Source organism: Pan paniscus, chromosome X (genome assembly GCF_029289425.2).
Source record: "Pan paniscus chromosome X, NHGRI_mPanPan1-v2.0_pri, whole genome shotgun sequence".
Classification (NCBI taxonomy): domain Eukaryota; kingdom Metazoa; phylum Chordata; class Mammalia; order Primates; family Hominidae; genus Pan; species Pan paniscus.
In genome coordinates, this window is record NC_073272.2 from 9,696,226 (window position 1) to 9,722,221 (window position 25,996).

The 25,996-nt window shown below is 38.6% G+C and overlaps 2 protein-coding genes across 2 annotated transcripts in view; one reads left to right on the forward strand and one right to left on the reverse strand.

Annotated features, from left to right (window-relative positions):
- Positions 1 to 25,996, forward strand: part of LOC117978598 (variable charge X-linked-like) — a 657,335-nt gene that overhangs the window by 223,445 nt on the left and 407,894 nt on the right. The window lies entirely within an intron of this gene.
- Positions 21,790 to 22,981, reverse strand: LOC117978431 (variable charge X-linked-like). Its single transcript, XM_055106274.2, has 2 exons — positions 22,413 to 22,981; positions 21,790 to 22,219 (listed from the first exon to the last, which is right to left on the reverse strand). The coding sequence occupies exons 1-2, from the start codon at positions 22,512 to 22,514 to the stop codon at positions 21,851 to 21,853; spliced, it is 471 nt and encodes a 156-aa protein (XP_054962249.1). The 5' UTR covers positions 22,515 to 22,981; the 3' UTR covers positions 21,790 to 21,850.

A 25,996-nucleotide genomic window follows, 5' to 3' on the forward strand; every position in this document is an offset into this window, starting at 1 on the left:
TTTCCCAACTAATACAGCATGTAACTCTCTGTCCACTTAATGCACTATTCCACATTGAGCTCAGGATACTTCTTCAATCCCAAAATAGATGCTTCTATTTTCTTGGTCATTCCAAGTTCCTCCTCCTTGGGAATGCTTGATTTCTCTGTGTTTATCCTCTCACTGTTCTACACAATCCCAATATAAACTTGAAGGTGTGCTCCCTCATTTGCCCAAATGAGAACTCATACAACACATGTGTAGATGTAGAAAATTTCACAGGTTATTCAGATAACCTAAAATCAATACTTACTTACTGTTAAAAAAATGTCCTTCAAAAATAAAAGAAAAAGAGTAATGTTTATAGTAGAGAAACTTGACAAACACTCGATCAACCAGATGATCAGGTCAACATCAAAAGTGACAAGTCATATTGACAGTGTGTACCCATGGCATGATGTGATGAGAAGGAAACACCACCTCTGTGGTCTTCTTCCCAAATAGCCATAACCCCAGTCTAGTCATGAGGAAAACACTGGAAAAACCCAAATGGAAGGACAGTCTACCGACCAGTATTCCTCAAAGCCCTCGAGGTCATCAAAAACAAAAGGTCTGAGAAACCGTCATGGTCTAAAGGAGACTTAGAAAACATGACTGTCAAATATAATGTTCAGCAGAACATTGAAAACAAAAGATGAAAAAAAATGAATGTAATGTGATATCCTGGATGAAATCCTCAATCAAGGGATATTAGGAAAAAAGTATGTAAATTCAAGTAAATGATAGCCTTTAGTTAATGATAATGTATCACTATCAGTTCATTAGTTGTGGCAAATGTACCAGACTAATGTAAGATGTTAACAATAGGGGAGTCTGGTTATGTGGTATAGGACTTTCTGTAATGTTCTTGCAACTTTTTTTGTAAATCCAGAACTATTTATAATAAAAATTTTATTAAGTATGACCCAGGAATGGACTTTCAATGGGAAGTTGGTATGGTAAACACTGGACCTCACTATTTGAACACATTAGCTGGATACCTGAAGAAATGGAGATAGGAGATAGATGATATGTAAGGCAGAAGATATGGGGTTAAGGAGCTGGAGACTAGCTGTAGTGGTGCATACCCATAGTCCCAGCTACTGGGAAGGCTGAGATGGGAGAATCACCTCAGCCAGGGGAGGTCAAGGCTGCAGTGAGCTGTGATTGTGCCATTGCACTCCAGTCTGGGCAAAAGAGTGAGACAATGTTTCAAAAACAAACAAACAAAAAAAGATGAAGATGGTGCATGAGGACATGAACTAGAGCAAAAGGAGCACTCATGGCCAGAGACAGGAACATTTGATGTTAAGATGATGTGTGAGATGAAGGCATCCCAAGTGATGACAAAAACAAAGGTAGGAAATGTGTGGAGCAGTCAATGTTTGGAGATGCCAATGGTCAAAGCAATAAAGTCATCATAGGTTATTTATTATGTAAAGGAAAATGTTAGAAGAAGTGGGAAGATGGAAAGAGGAGCATGACCGAGGGCCAGGAACTGATGAACAAACAGGGGAGGTTAAGGAAGGGCAAGAGGTCAGCTGGTGGCTGGAGAGGAGAAGTGATACCAATTAGATATGAGAAGTATAATCAATATGGCATTATCATATTTCAATAGTGTTGAAAATAAATGAAATTTACTTAATATAGCACCATATCAAACGAAATACTTTTTCTGAACTGGTTTGGTTCCAGATTCTTATTGAAGTAAAACATAAATCTACTTATGGGTATTAAGGGATAACGTATCATTGTGTGGATCGCATGTTTGTCAGATACATTTTGGCTGACAAGTAACGCGAACGATAATTGTGATTTCTGGAAACTGGCGTACTGCATCTGAGGGTCAGTGTGCTCATTTCCCCTTGGATGCATACATTGGAATGTCATTGTAATTCAGAAGGTTCTTTCTCAGCTGCACTGCATTTCCATTGGGGAAAATGCCAACCCTCGGAATAAGAGCATGTGTTATAGAGACATGATGTAGTTGCTAAAGCAAAGTGATTTTAATTGAATTGTGATTCTTTCTCCTGTAACTTGAGTTGTACCATTTTGTGTTGATGTGACAAAATCTGAATTCTTTGTTAAGTGATGGCTTCAACATGCACAGGTCATATGACATTTTAAATATTTCATTGTATTTTCAGTTTTTACTTTTAGCTAACTGAACTTGACCCTAGAACTACTATTTTTCCTTTAACTCCTTTCTTTTTTTTTTTTTTTAAAGACAGCAACCAAATGTGCTTGTCTTTTAAGGGACATATATGTCAAGAGTTTTGAAGGATGCTACAGTAAGTAATTTGGATGGCACTGGAATTAAAATCCAGCATGTATTTTTGCTGGATGTGACTTTCAGGAAAAGATCTTATAACTTGTTACAGTTCCAAAGCCATTACACAGTATACAGTCATGTGTCACTTAATGATGGGATAAGTTCTGAGAAATATTTCCTTAGGTGATTGCATTGTTATTCAAATATCATAGGTTGTAGGTAAACAAATCTAGATGGTATAACCTACCACACATCTAGGCTACATGGTATATAGCCTGTTGTAACAAAGCTGTAAACTTCTACAGCATGATATTGTACTGAATACTATAGGAAGTACTGAATACTAACTCAACATAAGTATTTATATATCTAAGTAAATTTAAACAGGGAAATGGTACAATAAAAATACAGTATAAAAGATAAAAAATGGTATACTTGTATAGGGCACTGACCATGAAACCATGAATGGAGCTTGCAGACGTGGGAGTTGCTCTGGGTGAGTTAGTGAGTAAGTGGTGAGTGAATGTGAAGGCCATTACTGTACACTACTGCAGACTTTATAAACACTGTACACTTAGGCCCCACTAAATTTATTTTTAAATGTATTTATTTAATAAATTAACCTCAGCTTACTGTAACTTTTTTTACTTTATAAGCTTTTAGATTTTTGAAAACTTTTTGACTCTTGTAATAGCACTTAGCTTAAAGCATACATGGTATGGTTGTACAAAAATGTTTTTTTCTTTATATCCCTATTCTATCATCCAAGTTTTTTTCTACTTTTAAATTTATTTTTTTACTTTTTAAAATTTTTTGTGAAAAAATGAAGACACAAATATACTCAGTAGCCTAGGCCTACACTAGAGTCAGGATCATCAATATCACTGCCTTCCACCTTCACATATGGTCCCACTGGAAGGTCTTCAGGGACAATAACATGCATGGAGCTGTCACCTCCAATAACATTGCCTTTTTCTACAACACCTTCTGAAGGACCTGCCTGCCGCTGTTTTACAGTTATATACATATATATAGTGTGTATATACACACACACACACACACACGTGTATATATGTAGAAGCAAAACACTAAAATATTAGTAAAATATATAGTATCATAAATATATAAACTAGTAATGTGGTTGTTTATTATCAAGTATTATGTGCTACACATAATTGTATGCATTGTTTTCTAACACTGGCAGCACAGTCAATTTTATTTTATTTTATTTTTTGAGACGGAGTCTCACTCTTTCACCAGGCTGGAGTGCACTGGCACGATCTCGGCTCACTGCAACCTCCACCTCCCAGTTTCAAGTGATTCTCCTGCCTCAGCCTCCCGAATAGCTGGGATTATGGGCACGTGTCACCATGCCTGGATAATTTTTGTGTTTTTAGTAAAGGCAGGGTTTCCCCATGTTGGTCAGGCTGGTCTCGAACTCCTGCACTCAAGTGATCCGCCCGCCTTGGCCTTCCAAAGTGCTGGGATTACAGGCATGAGCCTCTACGTCCGGTTGCAGTCGACTTTTTTACACCCCCATCACCATAAATATATTAGTAATGCCTTGTGCTGTCACATTACAAAGGCTGTGATATCATTAGGCAACAGTCATTTTTCAGCTCCATTATAATCTTATGGGACCACCTCTGTAGGGAGACCCCCTGAAACTATTGCTATGGAATAAAAGATGAAATGCTCCTGAGTATTGTAAATACAAAATTGCATGCAGGATTGTGTAAAGACAATGCCAGGTTGGACTGCCAGAACGAGCCAACAGCGCGTGATGTGCTTCCCCCTGCAGAGAGCCTATGAATGGACGTGCAGTCAGGGAGGTTTCACATCACCAAGATTCCTATCCCAGAAAAGCAGATGTTCATAGCTCTGGGAATGGAATGCGACCCTTGTGGAAAGCCTATAAACGGATGCACGGGGGAGCACCTGTCCATATGGATAAGATAGGGCTATAAACGCCCTCATCTTGCCACGGCTCTTCTAGCCCTCTTTAGGGTTAAGGCATACTCCCTTCTGAGAATTTCTGGTCTAACCGGTTGTCTAGCTTCATGTCCTGTTTCCATGGATTGTTTGTAACCAGCTTTTGTTGCAATCGTTACTGCTGATTAATATCTTGCTAATCATAGGTTACGGAAAGATTGTGTTTCTGTTTTAAGGCTCTGTTAGAAATTACTGATGCGCACACTATATTATAAATTCTTATCTCTGTATACTGTACTTCTACATACAAATGTACTGTACTTCTACATACAAATGTTATGTTAAGGAATTATTTCATCCCCATGTGACCATCTCACCTCATAATCAAATGACCCTAAATCCCTCACCAACCTAACCCCCGCCCTCACTAAACTTAATAATAAATGCTGGTATATCCAGTGCATTGTTGGCACCACGGTACCAGAAGATGGTGACCCCCCTGGACCCAGCTTTCACTATCTTGTGTGTGTCTATTATTTCTCAACCTGCCGATCCACCTGGGAACAAAGAGAGCCCCATTGCATTGCGGGCTGCTGGCCAGATCCCTCAGTACACCTCCATATATGCAGTCTGCCATTAACCAAAATTTTGCTATGCAGCATATGACTGTAATTGATTCAAGATCAGTTATTTGAAAATGTAACCCCTTCCTACTAATAGAATAATCTTTATAACACTGGAATTGAAAATCCTTTTCCGGCTGGGCGCAGTGGCTCATGCCTGTAGTCCCAGCACTTTGGGAGGCCAAGGCGGGCGGATCACGAGGTCAGGAGATTGAGCCTGGCTAACATGGTGAAACCCTGTCTCTACTAAAAAATACAACAAAAATTAGCCGGGTGTGGTGGTGGGCACCTGTAGTCCCAGCTATTGGGGAGGCTGAGGCAGGAGAATGACATGAACCCGGGAGGCAGAGCTTGTAGTGAGCCGAGATCGCGCCACTGCACTCCAGCCTGGGCGACAGAGCAAGACTCTGTCTCAAAAAAGATAAAAAAGAAAATCCTTTTCCAAATGATGGAATATAGTAACAGAAAACAGAATCCCTACTTTAGTGCTAGAGAGATAGTTTATTTTTCAAGGTCATGTGACCCTTACTAAATACTCTTAAAATTGTAAGCAAATAACATCTAGATTTTGCCAAGAGCTCCAACTTTGCAAGTGTGCATAAAAAGCCTCTGTTTCTTCCTAAGTCAAAGAATGGAAGACAGAGCCCTGGAGTGTCTGGGAGATACTTATTCTACATGTGCCAGGTGCTTAGTGCCCAGGCAACTGGTTAGAAGCAAGTTAACCTCAATTCGTTTTCCATCAATGATTCTGGAATTTCTATGAAAACAGTTGACCTGGAGACCCCAGTAGTTACTGAAGAAATCTGGGCTTTCAATCATCTCCTACTTTTGACTCCAGTCTATTTCAGAACTAGGCATTTAGCCTCTATTATGAATACTCTCCTCACTGGCAAAGAAAAGGAGGTGGGTAATGATTACCTAAACTTCAGAGCTAACTATAAGCATAATTTGTGGCCAGGTGTGGTGGCTCACACCTGTAATCCCAACACTTTGGGAGGCTGAGGCAGGCAGATCACTTGCGGCCAGGAGTTCTAGACCAGCCTGGCCAACATGGTGAAACCCTGTCTCTACTAAAAATATGAAAATTAGCCGGACGTGGTGGTGGACACTTGTAATCCCAGCTACTTGGGAGGCTGAGGCAGAAGAATTGCTTGAACACAGGAAGTGGAGGTTGCTGTGAGCCAAGATCACGCCACTGCACTCCAGCCTGGGTGACAAAGCGAGACTCCGTCTCAAAAAAAAAAAAAAAAAAAAAAAGATGAATTGTGATAGATAATGCTTAGTAAAGATGCAATGGAAATTGCTAATTCAGCAACATATAAGCCGTTTTATGGTATCATTAGGCAGAGAAAATCGATATACCTAAGGTGAATAATGTTTCTACTTGTACCACATCCGTGATAGTCTAAACTAGGGATTCTCAAAGTGTGGTGTTTGAACCAGCAACATCAGCATCTCTTGGAAACTGGATAGAACTTTTTTTTTTTTTTTTTTGAGACAAGTCTTGCTCTGTCGCCCAGGCTGGAGTGCAGTGGTGCGATCTCTGCTCACTGCAACCTCCGCCTCCCGGGTTCACGCCATTCTCCTGCCTCAGCCTCCAGAGTAGCTGGGACTACAGATGCCCGCCACCATGCCCGGCTAATTTTTTGTATTTTTAGTAGAGACAGGGTTTCACCATGTTAGCCAGGGTGGTCTGGATCTCCTGACCTTGTGATCCGCCCGCCTTGGCCTCCCAAAGTGCTGGGATTATAGGCATGAGCCACCACGCCTGGCCTAGAACTGCAAATTCTTAGGTCCCACCCAAGACCTATTGAATAGAAACTCTACTGGTGGAGTCCAGCTGTCTGCATGGACAAACCTCCAAGAATGATGATGCATAGTCAAGTTTGAGATTCATGACTCTAATCCAGAGGTCAGCAAACTTTTTCCGTAAAAGGCTAGATGGTAAATACTGTCGGCTTTGCAGGCAGTATGGTCTTCACCTCAACTACTCAACTCTGCTGTTTTAGCCTGAAAACAACTATAGACAGGACGTAAGTTAATTGGATTTGGCTGTGTTCCAGCAAAACTTTATGAAAAAAGCAGCTGGATTTAGTCAATGAGACATAATTTGCTGACCCCTACTCTAAAATACTTCTTACTAATTTTAGACCAGTGGGGCTTGTTTTATATGAGTGGATTGAAAGCATTCATCTATGTATGTTATTTTTAAAAATAGATTCTCTTTATATAAAACGTATGTCTGTCTATTCCTGAGTACACATTAAAAACATCATTTTTAATTATCTGAATTTGTAAGTTTCATGGGTAAATAGAAAAGGAGATGCTTATGATAAAGTTAATCATAATTAAAATTAAAATTATCACATAATATATTAAGATTCACATAACAAAATGTTAATATTCTCTTTAAATATCATTACTAACACATAATCAACAAAATCTTACCTTGGATTTTATTACATAGTTTAGAACTTTTATTGCATGTCATAATCTTTGTAGTATAATAAACAAATTTTAACATTTCCTCTAAGCACAGGAGATCATATATGTCATCGCCCTTACCTTACAGCTAATAAATAGTTGTTCATTTCAGAATTCGGTCAGTTGAAGCTGTGTGAACATGAACCATTCATCATTACAGATGCTCTTGATCACATAGCTACATGGTATCCAGCAGTTGCAACTTACAAAGTGTATCAGTCCAAGATCTGATTGGTTCTGCAAATTTAGATGACTCATTTTCCAATATTTTCAAGTTGCAGCCCCATGTTTTCATACATGTCATTTCTGATTTACCATTAAGCATGTTCTGGTAAATTGTTTCTCTCGACTGCTCATGCAGTGTTTTGAACTGGTGCCATAGTGGATTTATTTTCTTCCCTTCAGTATAGACACATACATGTGCTTATTTCTAAACCTCATCACTTGACACTGAGGACCAGGAAGCAAAACCTAAGTGACTGAAAGTCTTTTCAAGTTATTCTTTGATTGGCTTTTGGAGTGAGTTTGATGCAATCTCCTCACTTTTCTAGCCAAGGCGATTTGGCCAAGTTATCTGTTCTCAACCTTTCGGCTGTAATACTGTTTTGCCAAACACAGAAACACTAATGTAGATAGCTCACACTTACGGTTTCAGAAATTTTTTTCATACAAGGAAGTTTTCTTAAAATGTGTAAATCTCTTTTTTTCTAAATCTACAAACAAGATTTAATAATATAACACATATACATTGTAATACATTTTGTAAATATTTGCATATGCATAGGCACAATATATAGTAAATGTAAACCATTTTATATTTCCTTGCATTTCTTAAAGCCAATGAAAAACATTTTAAGTACAATCATATAATTTACTGATCAAAGAAAATTTTTCCCACTCTTCTATAAACTTCACAGAGCCTGAGATTTTTAACAAATAAATCTTGGATACCTTCTAGCACTTGCGTAGTACGTTTTTTTAAATATATTTTTTAAATTTAGCTTTTATTTTCAGTAGAGACAGAGTCTTACTATGTTGCCCAGGCTAGTTTCCAACTCCCTGGGCTCAAGTGATTCTCCCACCTCGGCCTCCCCAAGTGCTGGGATTACAAGCAATGAGCCACCGTGCTGGCCTAGCATAGTCCTTTACTAAAAAAAAAAAAAGCCACTATAAATATTTGCTGAGATACTGAGTGAATGGATGGATTAACAAATGAATTAACTAATGAAGCAGTGTCTGAATTTCTGAATTTAGGAGAAATTCTTTTTTTTTTTTCAGGAACATTATTTAAAATGTATTTAACAGCTCCATGCAACTTCTCCAGAATGATGGACATTGCCCTATGGACATACATGAAAAATGTATATATTTATTTATAGCATATATATAGCTTCCTTGATTAGTGTATTCACTTTATGTTGTATGTTTTTTTCTACAGATGACTGTAAAAGCCTGTTTGGTTATGATACAATTTCTATAAGCACTAAAACAAACAAACTAATAGTCCCATCCCTATTAGTGTTGAATATTTGAAAGGTGTTATTTTTGGGTCATTTTTAACCACGTTGATATCTCTTTTTCTGAATTTGACTTTGTAATACTTTTTTATTTTTTAATTTATTTTTAATTTTTTTTTTAATTTCCATAGGTTATTGGGGAACAGGTGGTGTTTGGTTACATGAGTAAGTTCTTTAGTGGTGATTTGTGAGATTTTGGGGCACCCATCACCGAGCAGTATATACATCACTCAACTTGTAGTCTTTTATCCCTCACCCCCTTCTGACCCTTTCCCCAAGTCCCCTAAGTTCATTGCATCATTCTTATGCCTTTGCATCTGTGTAGCTTAGCTCCCACTTACGAGTGAGAAAATACGATGTTTGGTTTTCCATTCCTGGATTACTTCACTTAGAATAATAGTCTGCAGTTTCATCCAGGTTCTTGCAAATGCCATTAATTCATTCCTTCTTATGGCTGAGTAGTATTTCCTCAAATATATATATATATAGATAGATAGATAGATATATCTCACAGTTTCTTTATCCACTCGTTGATTGGTGGGTATTTGAGTTGGTTCCACATTCTTACAATTGCAAATCGTGCCACTATAAACATGCCTGTGCAAGTATCTTTTTGGTATAATGACTTCTTTTCCTCTGAGTAGATGCCCAGTAGTGGGATTGCTGGATCAAATAGTAGTTCTACTTTTAATTATTTAAGGAATCTCCACACTGTTTTCCATAATGGCTGTACTACTTACATTCCCACCAGCAGTGCAGAAGTGTTCCCTGATCACTGCATCCAGGTCAACATCTACTGTTTGATTTTTTTGATTATGGCCATTCTTGCAGGAGTAAGGTGGTATCGCATTGTGGTTTTGATTTACATGTTCCTGATCATTAGTGATGTTGATGCATATATTTATTATAACATACATATAACTTTCTTGATTAGTGTATTCACTTAAGTTGTACTTTTATTTTTTTCTATGAATGACTTTAAAAGCCTGTTTGGTTATAATACAATTTCTATAGGCACTAAAACAAACAAATAGCCCCATTGCTATTTGTGGTCAGAATTTGAAAGTTGTTATTTTTGGGTCATTTTTAACCATGTTCGTATCTCTTTTTCTAAATTTGACTTTGTAATGCTTTCTTATTTTTTAATTTATTTTAATTTATTTTAATTTTTTTATTTCTATAGATTATTGGGGAGCAGGTGGCATTTAGTCACATGGTATTTGGTTACACAAGAAAGTTCTTTAGTGGTGATTTGTGAAATTTTGGTGCACTCATCACCCAAGAAGTATACACTGAACCCAATTTGTAGTCTTTTATCTCTCACCCCCTTTTCACTCTTTCCCCGAGTCCCCAAAGACCATTTTGTCATTCTTATGCTTATGCATCCTCATAGCTTAGCTCCCACTTACGAGTGAGAACATGTGATGTTTGGTTTTCCATTCCTGAGTTACTTCATTTAGAATAATAGTCTGCAGTCTCATCCAGGTTGTTGCAAATGCCATTAATTCATTCCTTTCTATAGCTGAGTAGTTTTCCATTGTGTATATATACCACAGTTTCTTTATCTACTCGTTGATTGATGGGCATTAGGGTTGGTTCCATGTTTTTGCAATTGCGAATTGTGCTGCTATAAACATGCGTGTGCAAGTATCTTTTTCGTATAATGATTTCTTTTCCTCTGGGTAGATACCCAGTAGTGGGATTGCTCGATCAAATGATAGTTCTACTTTTAGTTCTTCAAGGAATCTCCACACTGTAATGTTCTTTTAAAATATGTGCTTTTTATTTCTTGCTTGAATTTTTTTTTTGTATTTGGAAATTGATTTAGGAAGTATATGTAATCCATAGAGACCTCAGCCCATTTTTAAAGATTCATGTTACAAACACTCCAATAGCTTCCTGTGGGTCTGGCATGGTAGGAAGTACAGGTGAAAGAAGACAAATAAGACAGAACTGGTATTCTGGAGCTTGAGAAAATGAAGAACCCTGGCAATCACAATGCAGTGTGAGAAGTGTTATGAGACATGCATTTGCGGGACCCCTAGGGGCACGTGTCTGTCTCCTAGTGCAGCCCAGGAGGTATTCTCATGGAAGGCATCCCTCTTAAATCATCTCCCAGAGGATGGCATCTGATGAGGGTAGGATGCATATTCCAGGCAAAGGAGGCAAAGGCACTGGGTTATTAAAGTATTGCAAATAACTCCTGCACACTTCTGGTACAAGTACAAATTGGTACAATCCCCGAGGAGAAATATTTGGTAACATCTACCAGTAATAAAATGTATTAATGATGAGATATGGGACCCAGCTCTCCCAGCTGTTCCATTTTTGAGAATGTTTCCTGCAGAGACACTTGCCCATGGATGACGTGGCGGATGCACAGTTTTGTTCACGGCAGCCCTAGCCTTCGCACAGAGTTACAAACACCCTAGATGTTCCTCAGGAGAGGAAGGATTCAATAAAATACTGTGTGTCCAAATGGTGGGAATGCCACTACAATCAAATGATAAGGAAGACTTTCTGAGATATGATGTTAGGTGAAAAAAGTGGGTTGTAAATGGACGTGTACGATATACTATATATTATGTGAACAAGGGAAAATACATATATGCCTTTACTTGTTTCTTGTAAATGTATAAAGTCATCTCAACGTGTAGGTAAGAAGCTGACAAAAATATTTGTCTCAGTGTGTGGTGTTGTTATATGGGACTAGATACAGGACTCGTTGGGGTGAAGGATGAGAGGGAGAGAATGGTCCAAGAAACAGCTACAGACCTTCTCCAAGCTTCTGCAGTCATCAACTCATGGCCAATTCCATTTCATCCCAACTCCTAGACATTTCTGCCTGCCCCAGAGTAGAATATCTTGTATATATACAGATGCACACACACACACACACACACACACACACACACACACACACACAGACACACACACATATTCATGTGCTTGGCTTATGGCCCAAATAAGATCCATGCATAAAAATTAAAGGTAAAATTTTTCTTTTAAATATGTACTTTGTCAACTTCTGCAATAATTATAAAAGCCTTAAATTATGAATGGAGTAAAGGGAGTTTGTTATTATTATCAAACTCTCCTAGACACAGTTTTATTTTTATTATGATTTTTCTTTTAACTCATAGTGATCTTTGTGTGTCTTTTTACGTTTTTAAATATACAGGGCCATTGAAGGTTTTCTTTAGGCATTAACTTTTTAATTTTTGTATTATAGTTAGAAAATTTCAGATTCTTTGAAATTTGAGAAGACATACTTTATGTCAAGTGGGTAACCAAGTTTTAGAAAATTTTCTGGAACGCTTGAAAAGAACGTGTTCTCCAATTATTTCATGTAGTTTTCTATATATGTCCATTACAAGGAGCTTATTAAACTATTAAATCTTTTATATTTATATTAGTTTGATCTCTATGCCAGTCATAGACCATTCTCACAGCTGGTGAGAATATGCTGAATTATCCCAGTATAATGGTGGATTTGTTCATTTCTATTTTCATTCTGTTAATTTTTCTTTTATGTATATTATATATAAATGCCATTTAATTAGATGCATATAGATTTAAATTGTTATAGCTATCTGAGAACTTAACAGATTTTCCCATAGGGATAACTGTTTTACCAATAAGAATGACTTTTGCATTAATATTTAATTTATCTGATGTTGATACAATTAAGCCTTTTTCCTTGGATTGATACATGTTTGGTATTTTGTTTTCCATCTTTTTCTTTTCAAACCTTTTGTGTCTTCATCTTTTCATTATAGAGTTTAATCTGTTTGTATCCATTGTGTTTATGGACTCATTTCTGTCATCTTATATTGTACTTTCTGTTAGTATACTTGCTTTTCATATCACTTTTATTCTATCTTGTTTGTGTTTGTTTTATTTTAGCTTGATTATTACCATTTTATTTTGTCCTTTTTTGGGTCAGAAGTTACATCCTCTAATTTCATCCTTTTATTGGATATTATAGAAATGTTATAATATATATTTTTTGAAGTGTGTACACAAATAAAGTGAATGAGTAACCTGACTCTTCTTCAGAAAAATATGAAGACCACACAAAGTGGGCACATAGCTGTGGAGGGACAAAGGTGATGCTGGGCACACAGACTGACCACACAGAGCTGGGTCTCTTCAACAATGTCGTATGTCTATGTGAAGAAGGATGCCAAGGCACACTCTAAGATAATGTGTGTGTGCGGGGGAGGAGGCGTGTGTGTGAATGTGTGCGGCACACCTGATGCATGCTCAGGAGTGTATGTATATCTATGTGCACCGTTGTTTTTAATTCAAAAAGTGCATAGCTTTCATTTTCACAGGAAGTTATGATGCCTCATACAGCAAGTACCTTTGGTACTTTTGGATAGACTTTTTAAGGTAGCATCTCATTTTTGTCACCAATTTAGCAGCTGTCTGCATTCTAAAAAGCTGGATTCAACTTTAAAACTTCCCCAGTCTAGTACAGTATAGTGTAAACAGATCAATCACTATAGGAGGAGGATTAAACAGGCATATTCTGAGCAGGCGACTGGAACACAAAACCACTTAAAGAAGCAGAATTGGGCTTGTGTGTTTAAAAGCACAAAAGGAACTGTGAAATATCTAAAATCCAATAGCTAAGAGAAATTTCACATGGAGAGACTGAGAAACTTCTGCAATCATTATGAACGCCTTAAGTTATGAGTGGAAAAGCTGTTGCAGAGATTTCCATGGTAATCTCCAAAAATGAATCTGTTGCCCACTGAAACTCAGGATGGTAAGGAAGCAGAAAGTTATGGCAAGACTGGGCTAGTTCTGATTCCACTGGCCATGCCTGGCTAAGCATTTCATTAATTCTTTACCGAGATGAGATTTGAATTACAGTTGACATCAAGAAGTAGTTACATCTCTATTTTCCAAGATCAATCATTCAGCAAAATTTAATAGTTGATTCAGTAATACAGAGTCAGTCATTCCTAAATAATGTTTTCTGTTTGCTTTGTAAATTTCTGAAGCAAAAGGACAAAACAATTATTTTAAAAAATCAAAGGTCAGTATCAAAAAGGCAAAGTCAAAATTCTGCAAGAGCATGGTGCTGAGCATGGGTTGGCCAGATATACTTTATTGCTTTTGGAAATGGTTCTCGAGTGATTCGTGTAGGAAATAGTGTAGAAATATTCTGGAAGGGTTTTCTCTGCCTTTATGTGAACATTTCCAGTTTCCAGGAGCCACGGAGCCTGATTCAGTTGTCTACACACAGGTGATGATGATGATGATGATGATGATGATGATGATGATGATGCTGCTGCTGCTACTGAGTTGTTTGAGCTCATTTTATATATATATATGATATTATATATATATATATTCTGGTTCTTAATCTCTTGTCAGATGTATAGTTTGCAAATATTTTCTTCCATTCTTTAGGTTGTCTCTTCATTGATTTTTTTTTTTTTTAACATGCAGAAGCTGTTGAGCTTCATGTTTTTCCATTTGTTGACTTTGCTTTTACTGCCTGTGCTTTGGAAGTCTTACTCAAAAAATCTTTGCCCAGACTAGTGTCCTCAAGCATTTCCCCACAGTTTTCTTTTAGTAGTTTCATAGTTTGTGGTGATAAACTATGAGCATGCAGGTGTGACTCCATTCGCCAATGTTGTGAACAGAAGTTGTGAGGACAGAATGGTTTGTGTTTTCATAAGTTTTCTATATGCAAAGTTGATTTGATGACAGTGGCCTCCTAAGAATGAACTTTCATCCAAACACTGAGGTCTCTGACCAAGCAGACAATAAAAACACTCCTTAATGTGGGAGTCATCAGTACCACATAAAATGTGCAAATTAGCAACATTTCTGTCCAAGTATTGAGCTACAAGATTCAACTCAGGAATATTATATGGTTTTATTCATTTTAATACGTAATGGAGGAGACACATTTTTGCTTGTAAAGGAATAAATCCATGTGTCTAATTATGTATTAGGAAAATGAGGTCATTTCCTTCTATGTGGTAATATATTCACATATAGGGGGAAATGCCATAATATATGGGACAATAAGATGGATAATACTATACTAACAAATATAATAAAATGAATAATATGAAAAAAACATCAAGAGATGGAATTAACTTTAAATACAGGGCAGATATATTTTTATCAGCTTGCTGGGCTAGCACTTTTCCTTACTTCTCTCCCTGAAGGGTCCTCAATTCTGTTTCTATTCTGTGTGTCTTTTCCCCCCACTTGTGTGTACATATGTCCAGGGCCCCTCCCCCCAAAGCCCTTCAACTAGTTATTCTCCAGCAGAACATTTTTCTGCCAGTAAAAATATTTTCTTTCAGGAATTGGCTAAAAGCTATTTTCGTAAAAACTTGCCTATATGAATTGAGCCTATAATTATCTGGCTCTTTCTTAGGATTTCTGCAGAGCTTATGCACACCTAAAGCGTACCAATTCACACTTGGTTCCGGGGTCTATAGTAGAGTCACAGAAACATGACTCCTGTCATGAATGCGAGCTAGGATGTGGTCCCTAAAGCAGGGGATGTGTCTCGAATGCCTCTTCAATCCTTGTACAGTGTCTAATACAGTACTGCTTCCACAGTGTTGAGCAGCAGTCCTTAAGAGGGTGGAGTTTAGAATTTGATCTTTGCAGACCTGAGTTTTAATCCTGACTCTATAACCTATAAGCAGTATAAGAAAGTTACTCAAACTGTCTGTCTCATTTGTCCAGTGGGGACACTACTCATTTTACAGGGTGTGATGGTTAATTTCAGGTGTCAACGTGACTGCCTTAAGGAATACGTCAGGAATTGGTAAAGCATTGTTTCTAGGTGAGCCTGCACAGGTATTCTTGGGAAGATTGGCGTGAGCTGGTGGACAGAGTGGGGAAGATGTCTTCAATAGAGACAGGCCCCATTCAATTCTCTGAGGGCCCAGATAGAAGAAACAAGGCAGAGGAAAGGCACTTTCCTCCCTTTCTCTCCTGGAGCTGAGACTCTTCTTTTGCTGCCCTTGGACATCAGAACTTCAGGCTCTTTTTATACTGAGAATTACACCATCCACTTCCCTGGTTCTGAGGTTTTTGGGTGTGGACTGAGTCACACTCCTGGCATCCCAGGGGCTCCAGCTTGCAGACAGCTTGTCCTGAGACTTTTCACCCTCTAATTCCCCTAATAAATCCCCTCTCATCTGTCTTTGCTGATAACCTGTTGGTAGCGTCTCTCTAGAGCCCCGATTAATCCATAGGGGTAATGTGAGGGAGAAATGAGGTCGTGCATGGAGAGCATCTCACACCCTGCCTGACACATGCCCAGGTCCAACAGGCTGCAGCTGCAGTTATTCTAGAGCTTAGCATCAGTGTTCAAAACAGCGGAAGGCCTTCCCTCTGGTACCCAGCCATCGCGTTGAGCTTCTCCTGTCATTTTTCCATTCCAGAGTGTTTTTTGAGAGCAATTCTGTGTCGTGTGTATCACTGATGTGGGGCCAAAAACAATCTGTATGCGTGGGGATCTGAAGCTGGGAATGACCAATAGGTCAGAAAGTTCTTAGGAGTCAGGAGCAGAGGAAGCTGCATGGTCAAGGGGAATCAACATGAGCCTTCCTGCCATGTGTCCTATTTCCTGCGGTCTAATGAGACAGAGACATATGTATGTATGCATCATCTCATGCTTAGCTCTTTAATATGTACAAGGTGTTTTCAAATTCTCCCACCAACTGTCTTTGACAGATGAGAATCTCAAGATCACCTGTTGTTCATGACTGCAGTCAAAGGGATCTGCCTTTTAGGGACACAGGAAGATTTGCCTAAAATGTCAGGAAGCTTTAATATTTATCATTTGATTACAAAAGTCAACTGCACCTTTGCTGTTATATTATTTTGGGTCTTTACTCATTCCACTGTTTATTTTAAGCCTGAGATTGTGGGTAGTTGGAGAAGGAGGGAAAGTATTTAACACTCTTATTAACTAGTTTAACTGTGTGTATAACATGTAGAATAAAGAGAGACTTAAATGAAGATGTAGTATTTGTGAATGCTCCAACAAATTAAAAGCTTACTTAAATTATTGATTTTTTTTTTTTTTTGAGATGGAGTCTTGCTCTGTCACCCAGGCTGGAGTGCAGTGGGTGCAGTCTTGCAATCTCTGCTCACTGCAACCTCCACCTCCAGGGCTCAAGCAATTCTCTTGCCTCAGCCTCCCAAGTAACTGGGATTACAGGTGCACACCACCACGCCTGGCTAATTTTTGTATTTTTAGTAAAGACAGTGTTTCACCATGTTAGGCAGGCTGGTTTCAAGCTCCTGACCTCAAGTGATCTGCCTGCGTTGGCCTCCCAAAGTGCTGGGATTACAGGCGTGACCCACCGCACCTGGCCTGATTTCTGATTAAACCTCTTATTGTCTATAATGAATTAAAAGTTTGTGAAAGTAAATTCAATGACATTTTTGCATCTATAATTTCAAAATCATAGTAACTTTCCAAATCTGAAAATGTCTGAAACACAAGTCTGCCAATCATCACAATAAAACATGAAGCCCTAGTGAAAGAGCTAGTCAGGATGGGTTCCCAACAAATAGCAGTTGAAGCTCCTACTGCCATGAAATGATGAAAGAAACACGGTTTAAGTGCCATGGATAATTATTTCAATGCCAAAAGAATCATCACAGACTGTTGTGACATGCAGAGCTTGAATGGAAATATGGCATTAAAATAAGGTGCATGAAATTAATCCTTGAATGTAATTTTGAAACACACTGCAGAAGTGCTCCCTAATATACACCAACCCCAAAAGTGGCCACTGACAAGATAAATTTATTTCAGTTTTTATGCTGTCATTATGGAAAAAACTATAGCAGAGAGTTCACCAATTTCCCTTTGGAAAGAGATATACAACCACAGCCAATACGCTTTCCTAAAAGACAGCAGGAGCTTTTCATGCGGACTTGTTTCCCATCCGTAACATACAAATATTTATTGTCCAGGGTCAATACAGCCTTGCAAATAAACAGGCTTTGAGTTATACCAAGCATGCTCATTCTTATATGGTATTTCCATATAAGAAATACAAAAGAAATATACCACAAAATGATGGTGTTCAGGACATGGGGCAACGCCCTGTTTCTGTGGTATAGTGGCCTAGATTTCATAGGATTCCATAGGAGGCAGCTACAAGTTCAACATGAAAAGCTCTGAAATCCCTTCCTAAGCTAATGAAGTGAAGCCCTGACCACACCAAGGAAAGGATGAAACAGAACTCATTTGTTGTTTCTCAAATGATGCTACCATCTCTTCAAAGCCACCATTAATTTTAACATCTTTAAAGGTATAAGAACAATGTATGTAACAAGTGAAAACTGCCTATAAAGTTAGTGCTTTACATCTCAAACCCTTATTATATGGAAATTCATATTTTCAGAATCACATAAAAGTTTAACGTGCTATTCATTGTAAGATTAAAGGACATGAGTTATTCTGTCTGCGTAATTATTAACAACTGGAAATTAAATCGTGATAATTTTGTACTTTATTCTTCTTAAAATGATAATTTCCTTTCTCCTTTTGCCTGAGAAGCATGCTTCAACAATACCAACAGCTTACCTTCTAAAATAAATGATCACATATAGAATATATATTTTATATATTGTATATTTATCTTTATGCATTACATATTTATATATTATATATAAATATAAATATATTTACATATTTATATTTGTATTTATATATTTACATAGAATATAAATATTTATATAATCTACATGTGAAATAGATCTCTATCTAAATGTAAATACATAGAAATAGATATATAAATATATAGAGATTATATATTTATCTATAAATATACAGAGATTATATATTTATCTATAAATATACATATAAATACAAACTATATATGTATCCATTAGAAATATACAGGTCTTTTCTAAATATAAATATAGAAATACACAGGTCTTTTCTAAATGTATCATAAATTCTACTATGTAAAATTCTACTATATATAGAAAAGACCTGTGTGTTTATATGTTTATATAAATACCTGTGCATTGATATAAATATGTATAAAACCTGTGTATTCATATAAATATATATAAATATAGGTTTAATATATATAACACATTAGAAATACAGCAGTGCATTATCCTATATATAGAAAAGATCTGTGCATTTATATAATTATATATGTAAATGTACATTACATATATACACATTAGAAATACCCATCCTTTCTATATATAGCAAGTTCTATATTATTCTCTCATTGTAATTATTGACAACTGGGAATTTTGTACTTTATTTATTTTTTATTTTTATTTTATTTTTCTTAAAATGATAATTTCCTTTCTTTTTTTATCTGTGAAGGATGCTTCAACAATCACAACACCTTACCTTCTAAAATAAATGATCACATATAGAATATATATTTTATATATATTTATATTTATATATCTCTTTTCATGTATTTATATTTATAGATAGGTTTCATATATAGATTTGATGTCTATATTGATATATTATTTATAAATATAAATATGTTTAATGTTTTATATATAATATATAGAATATAAATATTTATATATGTAATCTATAAATATAAAAACATAAGATATATTAATATATAAATATACATAATAGGTTCTACTATGTACAAAAAAGAGTTGTGTATTTCTAATGTGTATAATCTATATTTGCATTTATTTATATTTATATATTTTATATATAAATATATATTCCATATTTTGTCTATATGTATATATTTTATATGTAAACATATGTTTGTCTATAGTAAATATAGTTGTATATTTTATTTATATAAAAATTTACATATATTTGTATATAGTAAATTCTACTAGATATAGAAAAGACCTGTGTATTTCTAATGTATGGAAATATGAAATGTACTTTCTGTCTCCTCAGTTGCAAAAATAAAAAGGCTTTTTTCAAGTGGATAGATTTTTCACTACTTTGAATTTTTCTTCTTAATTATATTAGATTGTAGGGAGGGGACGCTGAAAGGAAAGAGATGGAAATGATTCTTCCATCGGTTTCTATAACCGAAAAGGTATTTTGACAGTGAAACCTAAGTAGGTAGAATCCAGTTCTTGGTACCTGGTGTATGTGCTAGCAAGATTGCATGAAGAAACAAACCGTATAAGAAGCGGAGTCATCCTGTGAAGGGGAAATTTGTCTCCAGTGCTCAGCCATGACGCAATCCTTATCCTCCTGTCTGGCTAACTGTGACCTGTCCCTGTGACCTCAACCCCGCGGGACCCCACTTCCCTCCCTCCCCACACACCACTTGTTCCTTCCTTCTGTCCTTTCTCCCTCCCCACACACCACCTCTTCCTCCCACCCTCCCCACACACCACCTCTTCCTCCCTCCCTCCCCACACACCACCCCTTCCTCCCTCCCTCCCTCCCCACACACCACCTCTTCCTCCCTCCCTCCCCACACACCACCTCTTCCTCCCTCCCTCCCTCCCCACACACCACCTCTTCCTCCCTCCCTCCCCACACACCACCTCTTCCTCCCTCCCTCCCCACACACCATCTCTTCCTCCCTCCCTCCCACCCCACACACCACCTCTTCCTCCCTCTCTCCCCACACACCACCTCTTCCTCCCTCCCTCCCCACACACCACCTCTTCTTCCCTCCCTCCCCACACACGTCCTCTTCCTCCCTCCCTCCCCACACACCACCTCTTCCTCCCTCCCTCCCCACACACCACCTCTTCCTGCCTCCCTCCCCATACACCTCCTCTTCCTCCCTCCCTCGCCACACACCACCTGTTCCTCCCTCCCCCCCTCCCCACACACCACCTCTTCCTCCCTCCCTCCCCACACACCACCTCTTCCTCCCTCCCTCCCCACACACCTCCTCTTCCTCCCTCCCTCCCTCCCCACACACCACCTCTTCCTCCCTCCCTCCCCACACACACCACCTCTTCCTCCCTCCCTCCCTCCCCACACACCTCCACTTCCTCCCTCCCTCCCTCCCCACACACCACCTCTTCCTCCCTCCCTCCCTCCCCACACACCTCCTCTTCCTCCCTCCCTCCCTCCCCACACACCACCTCTTCCTCCCTCCCTCCCCACACCACCTCTTCCTCCCTCCCTCCCCAAACACCACCTCTTCCCCCCTCCCTCCCTCCCCACACACCACCTCTTCCTCCCTCCCTCCCCACACAGCTCCTCTTCCTCCCTCCCTCCCCACACACCACCTCTTCCTCCCTCCCTCCCCACACACCACCTCTTCCTCCCTCCCTCCCCACACACCACCTCTTCCTCCCTCCCTCCCTCCCCACACACCACCTCTTCCTCCCTCCCTCCCCACACACCTCCTCTTCCTCCCTCCCTCCCACCCCACACACCACCTCTTCCTCCCTCCCTCCCTCCCCACACACCTCCTTTTCCTCCCTCCCTCCCCACACACCACCTCTTCCTCCCTCCCACCCCACACACCTCCTTTTCCTCCCTCCCTCCCCACACACCTCCTCTTCCTCCCTCCCACCCCACACACCTCCTCTTCCTCCCTCCCTCCCCACACACCACCTCTTCCTCCCTCCCTCCCTCCCCACACACCACCTCTTCCTCCCTCCCTCCCCACACACCACCTCTTCCTCCCTCCCTCCCCACACACCTCCTCTTCCTCCCTCCCACCCCACACACCTCCTCTTCCTCCCTCCCTCCCCACACACCACCTCTTCCTCCCTCCCTCCCTCCCCACACACCACCTCTTCCTCCCTCCCTCCCTCCCCACACACCACCTCTTCCTCCCTCCCTCCCCACACACCACCTGTTCCTCCCTCCCTCCCTCCCCACACACCACCTCTTCCCCCCTCCCTCCCTCCCTCCCCACCATCAGAGAACACGGAGTCACTCAGATCAATTTGCAACACATTCATTTTATTATCAACAGTATGGCAAGCACCCCGCTGGTGACATCTCTGAGGTCTGGCGGCTGGGCCTGAACTTAGTCGCTGCTCTCGGAGATAGGGGAGTAGCTGGCCGTCTACACACTCGGTAGTTCTTCCACCTCGCTCTCCTGACTCAGTGGTTCTTCCATCTCGGTCTCCTGACTCAGTGGTTCTTCCACCTCGCTCTCCTGACTCAGTGGTTCCCCCACCTCGGTCTCCTGACTCAGTGGTTCCCCCACCTCGCTCTCCTGACTCAGGGGGTCGTGCTGGCTCCCCTCGCTCACTGGCTCCTCCGGCGGCAGCTCGTGCTGAGGGAGCTCCCGGCTGGGCTGCTCGCTGGGGCCGGGTGCTGCTGGCCCGCTCTCCGCCTCAGGTGCCGTCACGGCCGCCATCTTTGTCGCAGCCCCTTTCTTCCCGCGTCTCCCTCTACGAACCGCTTTTCCCTTCTTGGCCACCTTGGCAGTCTGGAAGGACAACAGGGACGATCACAGAAGGGCTCTGGTTTAGGGACGAGGATGGAGGAGGCTGGGAACAGGGACGTGTCCTCAGAAGCGGTGGGGACCGGGTTGGGGGGTTGTGCCAAGTGAGGACAGGAGAGGCTTCTTGTGAGGAAGGAGGCGAGGGGAAGACGAGGAGGAGCTTGGGAGGGTCACTCACCTTCTTCTTCGGGCCACTGGGGCTCAGCTGAGAGGAGGCCTTCCTCTTTGCTGCCTCCTCGGCCTTGGCCGGAGGTCCCGAGGCTCTCGGCTTTGGACTCATCTTCCGCAGCTCAACGTCTCGCAACGGTCGACTAACTCCAGGCTGTCTGGCCTCCCTGTATATACCCCTCTCGCGATCCCAGGACGAGACAATCACGCCCCTGAGCTGTGATTGGTCAACACTCCACTACCCAGCCAATGGTAGCCCTGGGTGGGAAGGCAGGCCTTATACGTCACAAAGCACCATCAGGACATGGCGGATGAAGTCGGGGGCGGGGGGTGGGGGTGACATCTAATGAGGAAGGCAGGGTGCTCTAGTTGGAGAAAGGGAGATTTGGGTTAGCACCCCTAAAGATAGTTCCCAAACTGACATGTCGCCCCTCCTAAACTCCCCATGTTCAATTTTGGCAGATCACGTGGCACGGGAGGATATTTCCGCCATATGTTTCCCCCGGACCTCCCATTCAGTGGTACATTCTGTTCCTCCACACCTGCCATCATTACCCAGTTTCTGTATGACCTACCTAAAATCCCTCCATGCTAACTGGGATAGACGGAGGGCTATATGAAGACGTCAATTGACCAGGCACAGTGGCTCACGCTTGTAATCCCAGCACTTTGGGAGACCAAGGTGGGTGGATCACCTGAGGTCAGGAGTTTGAGACCAGCCTGAACAACATGATGAAACCCCATCTCTGCTAAAAATACCAAAATTACCCGGGCGTGGTGGCACGCACGTGTAGTTCCAGCTACTCAGGAAGCTGAGGCAGGAGGATCTCTTGAACCCGGGAGTTGGAGGTTGCAGTAAGCCAAGATTGTGCCACTGCACTCCAGCCTGGGCGACAGAGCAAGACTCTGTCTCAGAAAACAACAAGAAGAAGACAAAAGCTATCTTATCTGTGCGTTCTTTTGTATTTACTCATTAGGATAAAGAGGCAATTCCAATGAAAGTAGGACTTCAAAAAATAGATATACTCTATGGCCATATCAAAATTATTAAAAGCACCTTACTGTCTGTGTTCTTAAAAAAATTATACTGCTGTAAATGATTAAGGCAACCGAGCAAGATATATTAATATCAATGCTGAGCCACTGGTTTGTGGGTATGTCATTTCCACAGACATCAAAATGCTATTTAGTTTGTTTTGGTCCATCATTCAATGATACCTCCCCTTAGAATTGAATGAAAGCATTTTGTTAACATTTATGTACGCTTACAATTATTTCACATCTGTGGCAAGGTAAATTATGTAGAGTGCTTTGTTTATCCAGTTTAATATTCGTGGATTATGTGGAAGTTTATATGGACATCTAAAAACTTGAATGATGAATTCGCCTGCCTTTCCTTTTTTTAATGTGCAGTTTTCACATGAAACAACATATAACAACGTGTAAAAAGATTTTTTGCATGTAACATGTTAAAAAGATGTACATGTTTTTACATGTAAAACAATTTTACATGTAACATGTAAAAAAAGAAATGTTCATTTGGAAACACTTTATTTAGTAAATATGAAATTCAGAATATATATGGAGTAAGTGAAGTAAATGTATTCTTTTGCCACGTTTCTGAAATTCCATTCATGAATCCTTCAAAACACAGTACTCCCATTGGGAGGAGAGGAGTGACTTCCTCTCATTTTTCCTCGTGCTATTTATGTTAATTGGCCCCTGTATACCACTCATCTTTTCTAGGTTTTCCAAGTTTAAGAAAAAAAACAAGTTCATTCAGATTGTGTTTTTCTGCCTGCAGTCATGTATACAGCAATAAGTGAGTCCCTATGGGGAGCATTTAATTCCTAAAGTTTGCATTTTCATAAAGGATTTTCCTTTTACCCAAAGCGTGTGTTGGTACTACTAAGTACTATGAAGTACTACTTTAAGTTTCTAAAAAGATCCTTATTTGAGATCTCTTTCAGTAGTTACAGAGCCAAAATAAGCACTGCAGAGGTCCATGTCTGAGTTCTGTTGTACATCCTGGGTTATCTGACTACTATTTACTCGATAGTGGAAGGACAAGAAAGAGGCCACAATGTACTTAATGATGGAACAGTTGATGTTCATGCCACCCCTTACTACCTCAAATGAGTAACTGTGTACTTGAAGTCATATTATTTTTAGAGACCAGGTGTCGCTCTGGCCCAGCCAGAATGCAGTGGTACGATCATAGCTCATTGCAACCTTGACCTCCTGGGCTCAAGCGATCCTCTCACCTGAGCCTTCAGAGTGGCTGGTACCACAGGTGTGTGCACCACATCCAACTTATATATAATATATATTATACACAATATAATGTATAACATATATTATACACAATATAATGTATAACATATTATACACAATATAATGTATAACATATATTATACACAATATAATGTATAACATATATTATACATAATATAATGTATAACATATATTATACACAATATAATGTATAACATATATTATACACAATATAATGTATAACATATATTATACACAATATAATGTATAACATATATTATACACAATATAATGTATAACATATATTATACACAATATAATGTATAACATATATTATACACAATATAATGTATAACATATGTTATACACAATATAATGTATAAAATATGTTATACACAATATAATGTATAACATATGTTATACACAATATAATGTATAACATATGTTATACACAATATAATGTATAACATATGTTATACACAATATAATGTATAACATATGTTATACACAATATAATGTATAACATATGTTATACACAATATAATGTATAACATATGTTATACACAATATAATGTATAACATATGTTATACACAATATAATGTATAACATATGTTATACACAATATAATGTATAACATATGTTATACACAATATAATGTATAACATATGTTATACACAATATAATGTATAACATATGTTATACACAATATAATGTATAACATATGTTATACACAATATAATGTATAACATATGTTATACACAATATAATGTATAACATATGTTATACACAATATAATGTATAACATATGTTATACACAATATAATGTATAACATATGTTATACACAATATATTGTATAATATGTTATACACAATATATTATATAATATGTTATACACAATATAATATATAATATGTTATACACAATATAATATGTATTATGCATAATATAACATATTATGTATAATGCATAATATAATATATTATGCATTATACATAATATATAATCTATTATACACAATATATATTATCTATCATACATAATATATATTATCTATTATACATAATATATATTATCTATTATAGATAATGTAAGCTATATATTATCTATTATACATAATATATATTATCTATTATAGATAATGTAAGCTATATATTATCTATTATACATAATGTAAGATATATATTATACATAATGTAAGATATATTATATATTATACATAATGTAACATATATTATATATTATACATAATGTAATATATTATGTATTATGTATTATACATAATGTAACATATTATATATTATATATAATATCTATAGCA

Excerpts from the sequence above, each read along its gene's own strand:
- LOC117978431 (XM_055106274.2), bottom strand. The coding sequence starts at position 22,514 with ATGAGTCCAAAGCCGAGAGCCTCGGGACCTCCGGCCAAGGCCGAGGAG. Across the intron at positions 22,220-22,412 it reads CCAGTGGCCCGAAGAAGAAG|ACTGCCAAGGTGGCCAAGAA; the intron begins GTGAGTGACCCT and ends TTGTCCTTCCAG.